Source organism: Arachis hypogaea, chromosome 7 (assembly GCF_003086295.3).
Source record: "Arachis hypogaea cultivar Tifrunner chromosome 7, arahy.Tifrunner.gnm2.J5K5, whole genome shotgun sequence".
NCBI classification, from domain to species: Eukaryota; Viridiplantae; Streptophyta; class Magnoliopsida; order Fabales; family Fabaceae; genus Arachis; species Arachis hypogaea.
This window is the reverse complement of record NC_092042.1, coordinates 5,612,370-5,627,679: the sequence shown is the minus strand read 5'-3', so window position 1 is coordinate 5,627,679 and position 15,310 is coordinate 5,612,370. Positions and strand designations below refer to the sequence as shown.

Below are 15,310 nucleotides of genomic sequence, written 5' to 3'. Positions count from 1 at the left end.
AAATTAGTTTTTATATAATAATCTCTATATTTATTTTTAAAAAATATTTATTTTTTATATTAATATATTTAGTATTTATATTATTATATTAATAATGACTTACGTAACTATATTTTGGTAATCACATTATATACTTTAGATATTATTTTCTTGTAAAAAATACTCATTTTTCTTCTAAATTTACGTTATTAAAAAAATTATAAAGATATCTTATATCTTGTATTTTATAAGGGTACTGTGTGCCGTGTCTTTCAAATAATTACAAATTTATAATTTATTTTTAAATTTTTTAAAATTTTTAAAAGAATTAAATTTAATTAATAAACTATGTGATCATTTTTAACTAAACATATTATAAATTATTAGTATTTTATAATTTTATAATATATTATTGATATTGTTATATTTTTTTTATGTAATTATCATATTAAAAATAAAATTGTAAAAAAATTATAATTATATATATATATATATATATATTTTTATGAATCTCTTAAAAAACTAACTCTAATAATTATGTGTTAATTATTTTTATGGAATGAAAAAAATTATCTAACATTCAGTTCGCTCCATATTAAAATTTTTGGAACCATCATGCATATTAAAAGATGGAATACAGATTATATTTCGAAGGACTTAATAATAATGCATTGTCCGAAAGTTTTTTAACGTAATCAAATAACTAAGTTTTGTAATTTTTATTTTTCTAAGAGAAATTTTACAAAATTATAAATTTATTCAATAATTGTAATTATATCCACATAAAATGCTTATTTTTTAAATGAGCATTTTTACTGATTAGTGATTGGATTTTTAATTCTAGCGTAATTTATAATTATTTTTGCAGTTACGACAAATTCATGAATACTATCGTCCAGAATTTACATACAATTTTTGTCAGTTATATAAATCTCCAAGCAAATTTTAGTAGTCTATATCATATGCATTTATCTTACTATTTCTGTTAAGTAACTTTTTATTCAGAATTTTTTTTATTATGTAACATAATTCGTCTAATATTTAACTCAGTAAATAGTTATCCAAAATAAAAAATATAATTATAATTGTGTGCGAATTAAAATTAATTTTTTTATCTTTTATAGTAAAATGAAAAGTGTAAAAGAGGTTTAAAAAAAAACACAAACAATTATTTTTTAGGTCATGCTAGTTGATGTTTATATGTGCATTACATGCATTTATATTTGTCATGTAACTGGTATATTAGTCTAAGATATGCAATTACGAATGGTTATTTCCAATGCACAAGCATACATATTACAAGATGAAATACAGATTATATTTTCAAAGACTTAATAATAAAGTATTGTCTGAAAGTTTTTAATGTAATCAAATAATTAAACTTTGTAATTTTTATTTTTTTAAGAGAAATTTTATAAAATTATAAATTTATTCATTAATTGTAATGATATTCACATAATAAAATGCTTATCTTTGAAATGAGTATTTTTACTAATTAGTGATTGAGTTTTTAATTTGAGTGTAATTTACAAATTATAATTATTTTTGTAGTTAAGACAAATTCATGAGTATTATCACCCAAATTCTACATGCAATTTTTGTCAGTTGTATAAATTTCTAAATAAATTTTGATAGCTTATATCACATGCATTCATTTTATTATTTCTGTTAAATAACTTTTTACTCAAATTTTTTTTAACATGTAATATAATTGCTCTAATATTTAATTCACTAATTTATTTAAATAAAATATCGAATATGTCTAGGTAACATATCATCATGATAGTAGGAGTACTTGTCATGCAAAGTATATTGTCTATTTTAAAAAATTTTTAGATCAGTAATTTTTAAAAATTTTGGTAAGTATTTAGATAGCATAAATATCAAATTATATTCATAAACAAATTTTATTAATTTATGTGTACAAATTTTAATAAATGTGAGTATAAATTATATTAATTTATATATGTAAATTCTAAAGAATATTAGCACAAATTATAGATTTTTTGTGTGCAAATTTTTTATAAATATTAGTATAAATTATTACTAATAAAATATTAATCTAAAAACTAAAATAATAATATTTGTCGCCTACGTCAAATTTCTGATGCCTATTTATTCCCTAACTTAGAGAGCGATAAGGGCAACCAAGCTATCACACCCTTAAAACTCCAATGGCAGTGTATTCAAAGAAAGATGGCAATGAAAATGTCCACATTGTAAGGCTAACTTTCTTAGTACAAGGTCATCTCATCCCATTCCTAGCATTAGCAAAACAAATCCAACAAACAACTTTCAAAATTATCATTGCCCCACTCCCTTAAACATTCAACACATCAATGGGGAGAGTTATTTTCAAGGCACAAGCATGCATATTACAAAATAGAATACCAATTATATTTCTAAAGACTTAATAATAATGCAATTTTTTGAAAGTTTTTAATGAATCAAATAACTAAGTTTTATAATTTTTATTTCTAAGAGAAATTTTATAACGTTATAAATTTATTCAGTAATTATAATGATATCCCGTAAAGTGCGTATTTCTGAAATGAGCATTCTTATTGATTAGTGATTGAGTTTTAATTCTAGCGTAGTTTGCAATTATCTTTTGTAGTTACGACAAATTCATGAATATCATCACTCAGATTTTATATGCAATTTTTGTCAGTTGTATAAATCTTCACGTAAATATCATCGTTCTTCACGTAAATATCATCGTTCAGATTCTACCTACAATTTTTGTCAGTTGTATAAATCTTCACGTAAATATCATCGCCTCAGATTCTACCTGCAATTTTTGTCAGTTGTATGAAGGCAAATTTTGGTAGCTTATATCACATGCATTCATCTGTTTCTGTTAAGTAATTTTTTACTCAGAATCTTTTTTTTTAACATGTAACATAGTTGTTCTAATATTTTTTGTTGTGTGCAAATTTCTTGCAAATGTTAGTGTAAATATTGCTAGTAAAATACTAATCTAGAATAATAATACTGATGCCTATTTATTCCCTAACTTAGAGAGCAATAAGAGCAACCAAGCTATCACATCCTTGAAACTCCAATGGCAGAGTATTCAAAGAAAGATGGCAATGAAAATGTTCACATTGTAATGCTACCTTTCTTAGCACAAGGTCATCTCATCCCATTCCTAGCATTAGCAAAACAAATCCAACAAACAACTTCTTTCAAAATCACCATTGTCACCACTCCCTCAAACATTCAACACATCAAACATTATTATTATGATCATAACCATATCCACCTTGCTGAGCTACCTTTCAATCCTACAGAACATGGTCTACCACCAAATTCAGACAACACTAAGAATCTCTCTTCTTTAGATGCAATGCTCAAACTAACCATGGCATCTTTGAGCCTTGAGGACCCCTTTCGCTCTTTGATTTCGAAAATCAAAGAAGAAGAGGGCCACTCTCTTCTCTGCATAATATCTGATGTGTTTGTTGGTTGGGCTAACAATGTTGCAAAGAGTTTTGGAATCAAGAACATAACATTCACAACTTGTGGTGCTTATGGAACTCTGGCTTATATATCTATCTGGTCCAATCTTCCCCACATAAACTCTGATTCAGACGAGTTTTCGATTCCGGGGTTCCCTCAGAACTACAAGTTCCACCGCTCTCACATGCATAGAACCTTGAGAGAAACTGATGGAAGTTGTGATTGGTCAAAATTCATCCTTTCCCAGGTTCAACTGTCCATGAAATCTGATGGGTGGATTTGTAACACTGCTGAGGAGATTGAGAATTTGGGTTTGGAACTTCTCAGAAAGTATTTCATTAATCTTCCTGTATGGAGTGTTGGTCCTCTTCTTCAACCACTTGCACTTCAAGGTATAGTTCAAAACAATTTGCACCTTATATATACAAGGAGTGTAAAATATAATTAAAAAAAAAAAAAAAACTGATGTGAAGATGATTAGAGATGTCTTCACATGAAGATGTAAGTTCAATGAGACACATTATATTGCAGTCCACCAAAATGTCAAATAATTATAACTTCTTGCATCTAAATTGCTATGTTATTGGTTTTGGGCGAGTTTTTACATTGGTTTTTGAAAAAAAAAATCTATTTTTTTAATAAATAAAAACTATTTCACATTTCAATAGTTTTTAAAAAAAATTAAATATTAAAAACGTCTTTTATTTTTATTTTTTTTAAATTAAAGTATTGTTAGTTTTTTTAAAAAATATTTTTTTTAATTTAAGTATTTTCTAAAAGAATATATCCAAATATGTTTAAAATTGAATAAAAATATTTTTTTAACTCAAAAAAAGTCAATTTAAACTAATACTTAAATTTGGTTTGATAAAATTTTTATTTTTTAAAAGTAGTTTATAAAAATTATAAATTAAATTAAAATTAGTTTGTAATAAGCACAAACAAGTGTGTTTAGTAAAATAGTTTTTAATATTTAAAAATATTATAATAAATAAAAATTAAATTTAAATATTAATTAATATATGAGATTATATTAAATTTTTTTATTTTAATAAGTATAAACTAACTTTAAAATGCTCACTCTCCAGAGTTTTCAAGAATATTCTTAACTTTTAAAAGTTGCATCAACAAACACATGAGAAATGGGGGAGAAACAATCAGTTTGTTGTTTAGGGTTCTTGTTATTTATCGAATTCAATATTCGTATTTGTATGTGCAGGTAAAGAGCATGGCAAGGGTCTTGAACCCTGCATTGAGTGGTTAGATTTGAAGGATGAAAGATCTGTTCTTTACATATCTTTTGGATCACAGAACACAATCAGTGCTTCCCAAATGATGGCATTGGCTGAAGGGTTGGAACAAAGTGGGAGAAGTTTTATTTGGGTTATAAGGCCACCATTTGGTTTTGACATCAATGCAGAGTTCAATGGTGATGAATGGTTACCAAAAGGGTTTGAAGAGAGAATGAAGAACACTCAAAAGGGTTTGTTGGTGCATCAATGGGGACCCCAAATGGATATTCTTTCACATAAGTCAATAGCAGCATTTCTTAGTCACTGTGGGTGGAATTCAGTGTTGGAGAGTCTAAGTTATGGTGTTCCATTCATTGGGTGGCCATTGGCAGCAGAACAAGTTTACAATGCTAAGATGTTGGAGGAAGAATTGGGTGTTAGTGTTATGCTCACAGCAACAGTTGAAAGTGTGATTTCAGGGGAGGAAGTGAAGAATGTGATTGACATGGTTATGGATCAACAAAGTGGGAAGGGAAAAGAGATGAAGGTGAAGGCTGAAGAGATTGCAGTTCTTATGAGAGAAGCAACAACACAGAATGGTGAAGTTAAAGGCTCTTCAATCAGAGCAATAGATGATTTTGTGAAAGTCATCTTACAAAACTAAAACTTTGTTAAGATGTGATATCAAATGTTAATGTTTTTTTCCCCATTAATGTTGCTTGTTTTAATTAGAAGAGAAGTATGGCTTAATCATTTTCTAATAATGCATTAACTTCTCTCCTTGGATTCACTTGCCTTTGATTACTGCTGTTAGAATTCAGAAGAGAGGACTAAAAATTACTATGTATGTTTTCATTTAAAAATTAAAAAAATACTTTATATATTTTTGTCTATTGTCCCATACAATATATGGATACATATGCTAGTTAATTTAAAAAGAAAGAAGTATTAATATATTTAGAAAGAATCCATTCATAATAAATGTACTTTTTTTTTCTCCATATTGGATTTTGATATTGCCATTTTTAAGTTTAAAAGATAGCAATAAAAGTATTATTATATGAAAATGTTTTTATCAAACTTTCTTATTGTCAATTTTTATTATTTTTTTAATTCGAATAGGTCATCATCTATATGATTCTTTCTTAATGTAATAGTTAAAACATGACACAGAATATAAAAAAGTGTGTTCCTATAATGCCTAATTTAAAAATAAATAAATAAAAAATAATTTCTTAACATATACTTCTCTCTTGTATTTATTTCTAATTCTAAATACATTACATCAACAACTACTAAAAAAATACCTACCAAAAAAGAGAGATATCTTTGCATATATTTGCACCTGCATATTTCCTTCCTTTTTTAAGTTGTCTACATAGTTTCTTATGGTAGTAAATTATCATTTACAACTATAAAAAATTGTCAAATAAATTCAATTAATATAGATACCAAGTTAGGTTTATATCTTTAACTCTAATTGTCTTGAGTTAAGAATCATTGTTATTTCCAAATCAGTTGTCCCATGATAGTGAAAGTGATACTACATTCCACCAAAATTCTGGTCAAGTGAAGTATGAAATTATGAATATAACTTGTTTGCTTTCATTCATACCAAAAAATACAAAAATATACGTGGACTAATCTGATTCACATGTTTCTTTTTCTTTTGTACACTTTTTTCTTATAAGAAAGACTAAAAAGGAAGAATGAATGAAAGAAAGAGATTAGAAAGTTCTCTAATCATCCTCCTCCTTCTCCAATGGCACAAGATCCTTCAAAGAACAACAAACATGGCCACATAGTAATGATACCTTTCATGGCACATGGCCATCTAATTCCATTCCTAGCACTAGCAAAACACATTCTACAAAGAACTAACAATAACTTCACAATCACCATAGCCACTACTCCCCTTAACATTCAATACCTCAGATCAGCACTTTCCTCCTCCTCTTCTTCCACAACAATTCATGATCATCTTCAACTTTCTGAGCTACCCTTCAATGGAATCCAACATGGTCTACCACCAAACATAGAGAACACAGAGAAGCTTCCCTTAACTTCCATCATCAAGCTCTTCAATGCTTCTACAAGCCTTGATGACCCTCTTCGTTCTTTGATATTGAAGATCACTGAAGAAGAGGGTCACCCTCCACTTTGTGTAATCTCTGATGTGTTTCTTGGTTGGGTCACCAATGTTGCAAAAAGTTGTGGCACCAAGAACATTTCCTTCTCAACTTGTGGTGCTTATGGAACTTTGGCTTACATCTCTATCTGGACACATTTTCCTCACAGGAAAACAGATTCTGAAGAGTTTTGGACACCTGGGTTCCCTGAAAATTATAGGTTCAGATTTTGGAATATGAATTTTTACATATCTGGTTTTTAGTATATTATATTTTATTTTGTTCGATACTAAAATTTTCTGGATCCGTCGCTCCTGCTGCAGGTTCAAGCGCTCTCACATGCATAGGATGATAAGGCTAGCTGATGGGAATGATGATTGGTCCAAATTCTTCCCTCCACAGATTGCACTTTCTATGAAATCTGATGGGTGGATTTGCTACACAATTGAGGAGCTTGAGCCTTTTGCCTTGGATCTTCTGAGGAAGTATCTTAACCTTCCTGTTTGGAGTGTTTGTCCTCTTCAGATAAAGGATTCAAATTCGAAACGAGCAGGGAAAGTTTCTGGCATAGCTCTTGAAGAATGCATTGAGTGGCTGAATTCCAAGGATCAAAGTTCTGTTCTTTACATATCTTTTGGATCACAGAACACAATCAGTGCTTCCCAGATGATGGCGTTAGCTGAGGGGTTGGAAAAGAGTGGGAAGCCGTTTATTTGGGTTATCCGGCCACCTTTCGGGTATGACATGAATGGAGAGTTCGGTGCTCAATGGTTGCCAGAAGGGTTTGAAGAGAGGATGAAGGAGAGCAAGAGAGGCTTGTTGGTGCATAAATGGGGACCCCAATTGGAGATTCTATCACATAGTTCAACAGGAGCCTTTTTAAGCCATTGTGGGCAGAATTCAATGTTGGAGAGCCTAAGTTATGGGGTTCCAATAATTGGGTGGCCATTGGCAGCAGAACAAGCTTACAACGCTAAGATGTTAGAGGAAGAATTGGGCGTGGGTGTTATACTCACAGCAACAGTTGAAAGTGTTATTTCAGGGGAGGAAGTGAAGAATGTGATTGAAACAGTTATGGATCAAGGAGGGAAGGGAAAAGAGATGAAAGCGAAAGCGAAAGAGATTGCAGTGCTTATGAGAGAAGCAACAACAGAGAATGGAGAAGTGAAAGGTTCTTCACTGAGATCATTGGATGATTTTATAACAACTATTTTGTCATCCAAGTCTCTGTGAAATTTGAATTTGAACAGATTATTTACATGGAACATTTCTAGTTTTGCATTGCTGTATTCTTTTTGGGGCAGGAACATTATGATTATGGTCTTTGAGTGTGAATATTATTACTCTGAAATATTTACAAACAAATATTGTTGATTTGCCATTGGAGTTCGATGTCGCGTCTTTTCTAAAATTTTCATAAAAGATAACCACCACGAAATAATCTAAGAATAACTCCTAGTCATTATATTACTTTGTGAATATTGATGACTCAAAGTGATTTTGTGACCAGCCTGGGATATAGTTCCTAAAATGACACTAAAGCATTACTTATGCAGAATGGCATGACAAAAGGCTTCCTATATAAACAACGTGCTGCCTACGATATGATACATATACAAATATGTTAGACAAACTTACATAGAAAAAGAGACTAACTAAAACAAAAGAAACACTAGATTTTCTAAGCCATTGGGGTATCCATTGCCATTGTCACCAATCTGCCAGAAATAAGATTAACACACCCCACCTGGGCACAAAAATAAAAATCTATGCTTCACTTCTTCTGCCTTTTTGTTACAGAGATAGGATCTGACTGCACATAGCCCTGCCAAATTTCACCACATAAATGCATTAATATCCCCCTAGAGAACACACTCAATGGTGGCATAAAACTAGGGACACCTGAATCAACAGATTTTAACAGGATTCTTAAGCCTTTAGTAATTAGCTCTCTTGAAATTTGCACGATGACAACAGAGAGATAACTTACATCAGAAGAAAGTTGCTCACGGATATAGGACATTGATCGTTGCATAGCACCCAATGTGTCCCTGGAAACCTGAAACTTGACTTCAGACTCGCCAGAAATTGTGTCGGAGTCTTGAAGCTGAAACAATTTAAAGAATTTTAACAATCCAAACACCGATCAAAGGTATAGAGACAGAGAATCAAATCAAAGAAAAAAATTTATTAGAAACCAGACTGTCCATACAATTAAAACTAAAATAAAAAGAAACATCAAGTATTGCCCAAAAATGAAGAAATGTGATATTGTGGGAGGGTGGAGATATAGGTCATCAAGAGGACAAATAAAGGCACACTCTTCTGCCTAGTGCCAAAAATAAACAGGTCTCAAATGATTTCTACAAAAATTTCATGAATGAAATTATTGCACCACATAGAAGCTGGTTGTATCAAAATATGGCTTCAATTTTGCCAATTACAGTTAGTTTTGAGATACTAGGCCTGTCATGAAGAGTTTATTAGTTCCCTTCCCTTTTTATATCCAGAAAGAGTGAAAGACTAATTACAATTATCTTCCTTCACAAGCCTATCAATAACAAGTATTTCTCGTGAATTCAAATCAACAACAACATTTATATATCCCGAGTCCCGATTCCCCCCTACAAAAGAAGGAATAAAAGAAAACATAGCATGGTACAACAAAGTGGTGTGTTTTAAAAATATTCTTATGGAAAAACAAAACAGCAGTGATCATTAATCAACACACCTTCAGATTTATTACAGCAACCTTATTAGCTGGTGTAGAAAGTTGTTCACTGATGCCGGCCATAGACTTCAACATTGGTTCCAAAGAAACTCTAGAGAGCTGAAACTTAACCTCCGTTTCTGCTGATGGAACCTTGGTATAATCTTGTAACTGCAATTGAAATATGCAAGGAACTTGAGCTCCTAACCAGTTGTTATTTGTTAAAATGTGCAAGTTAAAAGCAAAGAATTATGCTACTGCCTCTTTCTCACTATTTTAGATTACTATGACCATACCTTCAGATTGATAACAGCTACTTTATTCCCCGGAGTTGAGCTTCTATTTTCCATTACCCATGTCATTGATTTCATACAGGGAAGAACAACCTACATGAATGAACCCAAAGACCAGTTCAACACCATCCAGTCCTATTCCAATCGCAGAAACACAGTAAATAAACAAACTAAACAAAACCAAAAAAGTTCTCATTCATTTACCATGTTTTCATCTTGACCATCATCTCGCTGGACAGATACTGGAGCCATTCTAGGGAAGTTTAGATCACCAAATGACTGTTGAACAGGTGCACCAGCATCATTAAGATTAAACCTCCTTGTTGTTTCATCATGCCGTGGCCACAAAAGAGGGGGTGTATCTGATCTTGAAGTCTGGTTTTTCTTGTCATCATGAGCATTGCTGATACTCCTACTACTAGCCGGTGCAACTTTTGCAAAATTTCGCTTTGCGGCAGCAACTTTCTTTCCTACATCTCTAAGAGCACCCATTGCAGCACTATAAGTTTCCACAGATATTGCCCCATCCTCCGCATATTTTATGGCTTCTCGACACAGAGTGCCATAACGAGATGTCATAGAATCCAGTCCATGTGATTCACTGGCATGTTCATCCAATCCAACATAACTTTTTGCATTCCTTGTCCACCGTTTCAAGATGTAATGGGATGGTAAAGTAAGTACATTAGTAACAGTGAAAACAGTTAGGACATGCCTACACAGAATGCCTGAATACTCAAACATTTGACAACTACACTCAGCCTTCAACTCGGAATGGTTTAATGTGACAATATATGCCTTTTGGTCATCCTCAAATTTAGCAACCCTGAATATGCTATTTGCCCCTTCTTCTTCAATTCTGTTTGCAGTATAAACAAAAGTTTCAACTAGTTCCTCTTGAAACTTTGAAAATACTTTTCGTGTATAAAGATTAGCAGTCTGTTTCTCCATTGGTGAAGGTGTCTTCAAAACAGGTTGGCTGCAAATTGTCTCAGAATCTAATTCTATTTCCCTTTCAAACCACATCTCCATAGCTTGTTCATACTGCCTAAAGAAAATTGGTAATGTTGTTTGCGGGTTAACAAAACCATCGAAAAAAGAGCTATCAAATCCATGATTAGGAGATATTGCAGCAAAAAATGAATCACGGAAATATGCTGGGACCCACTGAGCACGAGCATTGTACAATGACTGAAGCCATTCATTTCTTCCAAGTTCATACTTTTCCATAATAGAATTCCAAGATGAATCAAACTCTTCAATCGTTTCAGTCAGGTTAATACAATTATAAAGTTCACCCTGAAAATTTGGATGCATGTGACATACATGAGCCAACCTTTCCTGACCTTCTCTCAAGACATCCCACTTGTTTAGACAGTGCCGTGCATGGGGGAAAACTTGTGAAACTGCACTCTGAATGGCTCTATCTTGACCAGTAGTGATAGAAATGGGGTGGCGGTCATTCATTGCTGTCAGAAATGTCTTGAGAAGCCACACAAAAGAATCTTCAGAATCATCCAAAAGGAGTGCAGAACCAAATAAAATTGTCTGGCCATGATGGTTTACCCCGGTGAATGGTACAAATGGTACTTTGTATTGATACACTTTGAATGTTGTGTCCAGATTAATTGCATCACCAAAATGATTGTAAGCACTCCTTGATCTTGCATCTGCCCAAAACACATTAGACATATGGTTATCTTCATCAAGTTGTATAGCATAGAAGAAACCAGGGTTTTCCGCCTGCATTCTCTTAAAATACTCCAGCAGGTTCTGACAATCCCTCCCAAGTGTCTTCTTCTGAACAGGCTGTTTAACAGTATAATTCATTGATGAAGAATTTTTTATTTGGTGATTAGTCTTCGCAACAACTGCAGGAACTTGGTGATTAGACTTAGCAGCAACTGCAGGAACTTGGTGATTAGTCTTGGTAACAACTGCAGAAACTTGGTGATTAGTCTTAGCACCAACTGCAGGAAAATTCCTACTACCATGAATGTTCTCAGTGGAATTGCGATTCCCAGGAGCCCTATCCATAGATATATACATGACACCGCTGGGAACAAGCCCCACTCCTTGGTAAGTTTCAGGCATTGTTCTTCCAACGCTAGAAAAGTGCCTACGTGGCTGAAGACTGTGCACTTCACCGGAACTTGACGTGGAATGACTATGCTCCTTCACAAATTTTGTAACAAACCACTTATGTTGACCCTTTCGCTCTATCCTAATCATTGCATTACAAGTTTCATTAGGCTTTCTTTTTAAACCATCGCCACCACAAACAAATTCCCGATACGCATTTGCCCCATCAGGTTTCGAACGACTCTGAGGGCTAGCTTTGGGGTTGAAACCCAAACGTCGGGCATACTCGTTATAGAAATTCTTTGCAGCATCTTCAGATTCAAACCCCATACCAAGATGTGGCTCGGAAGCCCCATCCTCAACATGAGAACCAGAGTTTTCAGCATTATTAACTTCCCCATCACTAGGTTCAGCAGCTCCATCATCTGTAGCAGATAGATGGCCACTTCTTTCCCCCATGTTTAAGTACCACTTGAACATCCACCTTCAACAATTTATGCTGCAAAATTACTCAGCAACTATTTCGTGGGTAACACCATGCAGCAAGAACCAATGCCTTCAATCATATCAAACAGAAATACCATCTAAGTTGCCAAGGTTACAAGTAAATGCAAAACTACACAATGCAGCTCCTGAAGTTTTGGAAATTGATCTTCTTCAACCACCACCCTGGACTTCTTTAAACAAAATGCCGCTATCATGTCCTCTTCACAGCTGTTAAATCAATTCCACCTCCAATGTTCTCAATAATGAAATGAAGCTTAACAAAGGTAAAGAATAACACAAGCGAGCTTTTTGGAATTTTCTTTTGAAAATTAAGGAAACATGATAGATGTTACTAAAACATACCAAATGAAGCTAACAATTTGTGACAAACAAACTATTTATGATAAAGACAAAGTCTTGTTTAAAGTGTACGTTATCAATTCAAAACTGACAAAATTCACCAGAAATCTCATATATCAAAACTATGCTAACAAAACAAAAAGTTCATTTAAGTAGGGTGACATCATAGGTACATGACACAATTTAAATCCTCAATTTTAAAAAATAACAAAAAATTCTGATTCCAGGTCAAAACTACAAAAGTGTAAAATTTATAGTGAAATTCACATAAGGAACGGAAGGAAAGAAAAATCATCTATAGACAGTAGCTGTTGCAGAAATCATTACGGAAAATTAGGAACCCTAACTTACAGTAACAAAAGGCTAAGTATAGGTATGATAAATTAATTCGAAAAAAAAAACCTTTAAATTTCGGCGTTGAAGAACCTCAACTCGCGTCAACAACGAGATTGAGGGGACAAAAGAACCGTGTTAGGGTTTTCTGAAGCTCCGGGCGATTTCAGAGTAGGGAGAGAGAAGGAAGACGGTGTGTGAGAGAGAGAAAGAAGAGTGAGAGAGTGGATGTCGCGTGGGTTTCGGTTGCATATGACATAAGTACACACGCGCCTTGTCAACCGTTGGATTTGCATCGTACGGCTAGTGTTTGTTGAGAACGAACTCGGTTCGCTGTTATCAAAGTCGAAAGTTGATTTAATTTTCTGTGTTTCTGTTTGTAGTGCGCGGGATCTCTCACGTGCACGGCGCATGACTGTGGGCTCGCCATAGTGCACCACTACACTGGGAATATAATAGAAAAGTAAAAGTATTTCTTAATTATTTATTTTTAAATAAGATCACTCAAATTTTCACCTTTCCTCGTTTGAGATTACAATTTTGATGCAAGTAAACATTTTTTATACGGCATAGTTTTAGTTTTGATTATAAATTATAAATTATAAATAAATGCATAATAATTAAACTTCAAAATATAGAAAACCCACGATACACACAACGAGCTGCTACTATGTATGATTAAATCAAGGGATGCTATGGTGAAGTTGTCAATTTCATCTTTTTATAAAGACATTTTTTATTTTGTGGTTGATATTGATTTAAAAGCGTATTATTAAAAGTGTTGCTTAAAGAGAAAGTGTTATTCTTGATCGTTAACTTGGCTCTGATACCAATATTTCAATTTCGACTTTTCTTTTAATTCTTCTTTCGAAATTTCTATTATCTTTTCATCTTTTGCTTCGAATAAATTTATAATTTGTATAGATTCAATTAGTGGTGCTTTATTTAAAGGATTTTTATAAAAATAATTTGCAACTTCATAATCTAAAGTATTAACGATTTCTGTAATTTCTCTTATATTTGTTAAATAATTATTTATTACTAGTCCTTGATGTATATTTATAATTCTGATTTCATATTTATAGTTTTTTAACTCTGTTCTAATTTCTATCATAATTATAATATTCTTTTTTACATGGATTATTATAAAATCTTTTATCTGTTTATAATTTCTTAAATCTTCAAAAACTTCTTTTATTTCTACACTTTCTCTTATTTCTAATTATCTTTCTAGTTTTTCAATTTCATTCTCCTTTTTTTTTCTTTCAACAGTTTTAATTCTTTTAAATCGTAATATGATTTTTCAGACATTTATAAATTTCCTAGATTTAATTTTAACTTGTTTATATTTATTCTTATATCTATCCTTTTTATTATAAGGTCATCAATTTCGATCTGAAGATTATTTAATTCTCTTTTATACTCCTCTATTTTATTTTTTATTTTTTCGCTCTTTTCCTTTTTATTTTATTTTCTGGTTTTTCAATCTTTTTATGCCTCATAAATTAGGTAATCTTATTATAATTCCTAAAATAGTTTTGTTTATCATTATTTATTTTAGAATTTCTGCAAACTCTATCATTGATTCATCACTATTTTTTAGAGATTCTATTAATTTTTCTAACTCTTCAACTTCTCTTTTTAACTTGTTATAGATTATTTTTAGAGCTTTAAATGCTCTTTAATTTATTTCAGAAAACTGCAAATATTTCAAACGATTCTCTCTTTCAAAGAGCTCTTGTTTCTTATCTTGATAAGTTACATATATTTCTTCCTTATTTATTGTCATAATTTAGTATTTAGGGTTTCATTTAATTTTTCGACCTTTTTTGTTAATTCTTTTATTTCATAGTTTTCTTCTTTAATTTTTAATTTAGATAAACTTAAAGGATTATTGATTTTAGATTCTCTTATTTGAAAATTCGATGGAACCGATCTTTTGATCGTTCTTTTAACAATAGAACTGGTTTTCAATAGCTTTGTATTTTGGTATTTCTGTTTTTATAATTTTCTGAAATAATTCATCAACATAAATTCTTTCTCTATCTTTAAATATTATACTATGATGGCTATTTGTTAAAGCATAATTTATTGCATATGTAATTGAAAATGGTTCATCATCTTGTTCCATTAAACTTTTTCTATGAAATTTATAAGCTAAACTTATAGATCTACCAAGATTTTCAGTTGATAAAGGTATAGCATATCCAAGATGGGCATCAAATTTAACATTTACGTTTGCCA

The 15,310-nt window shown here is 31.7% G+C and overlaps 3 protein-coding genes across 4 annotated transcripts; 2 read left to right on the top strand and 1 right to left on the bottom strand.

The window, feature by feature from the left end:
* Nucleotides 1–2,109: 2,109 nt before the first annotated feature.
* On the top strand, nucleotides 2,110–5,463 carry LOC112702184 (UDP-glycosyltransferase 92A1). 2 transcript variants are annotated; one of them, XM_025753118.2, is made up of 3 exons: nucleotides 2,110–2,198; nucleotides 3,001–3,833; nucleotides 4,661–5,463. In XM_025753118.2, the coding sequence occupies exons 2-3, from the start codon at nucleotides 3,044–3,046 to the stop codon at nucleotides 5,335–5,337; spliced, it is 1,467 nt and encodes a 488-aa protein (XP_025608903.1). In that variant the 5' UTR covers nucleotides 2,110–2,198; nucleotides 3,001–3,043; the 3' UTR covers nucleotides 5,338–5,463. The 2 variants fall into 2 exon arrangements, with proteins under 2 accessions (XP_025608903.1, XP_072055111.1); XM_072199010.1 differs by lacking the exon at nucleotides 2,110–2,198 and having other exon boundaries at nucleotides 2,351–3,833.
* An 807-nt stretch (nucleotides 5,464–6,270) lies between these two features.
* On the top strand, nucleotides 6,271–8,167 carry LOC112702183 (UDP-glycosyltransferase 92A1). Its single transcript, XM_025753117.3, has 2 exons — nucleotides 6,271–7,022; nucleotides 7,126–8,167. Exons 1-2 carry the CDS (start codon nucleotides 6,436–6,438, stop codon nucleotides 8,033–8,035), a joined length of 1,497 nt encoding a protein of 498 aa, XP_025608902.1. The 5' UTR covers nucleotides 6,271–6,435; the 3' UTR covers nucleotides 8,036–8,167.
* Nucleotides 8,168–8,240: 73 nt separating this feature from the next.
* Nucleotides 8,241–13,491, bottom strand: LOC112702182 (protein FAR1-RELATED SEQUENCE 3). Its single transcript, XM_025753116.3, has 6 exons — nucleotides 13,136–13,491; nucleotides 10,010–12,601; nucleotides 9,809–9,898; nucleotides 9,534–9,683; nucleotides 8,793–8,909; nucleotides 8,241–8,627 (listed from the first exon to the last, which is right to left on the bottom strand). Exons 2-6 carry the CDS (start codon nucleotides 12,365–12,367, stop codon nucleotides 8,577–8,579), a joined length of 2,766 nt encoding a protein of 921 aa, XP_025608901.1. The 5' UTR covers nucleotides 12,368–12,601; nucleotides 13,136–13,491; the 3' UTR covers nucleotides 8,241–8,576.
* Between the last annotated feature and the right edge of the window lie 1,819 nt (nucleotides 13,492–15,310).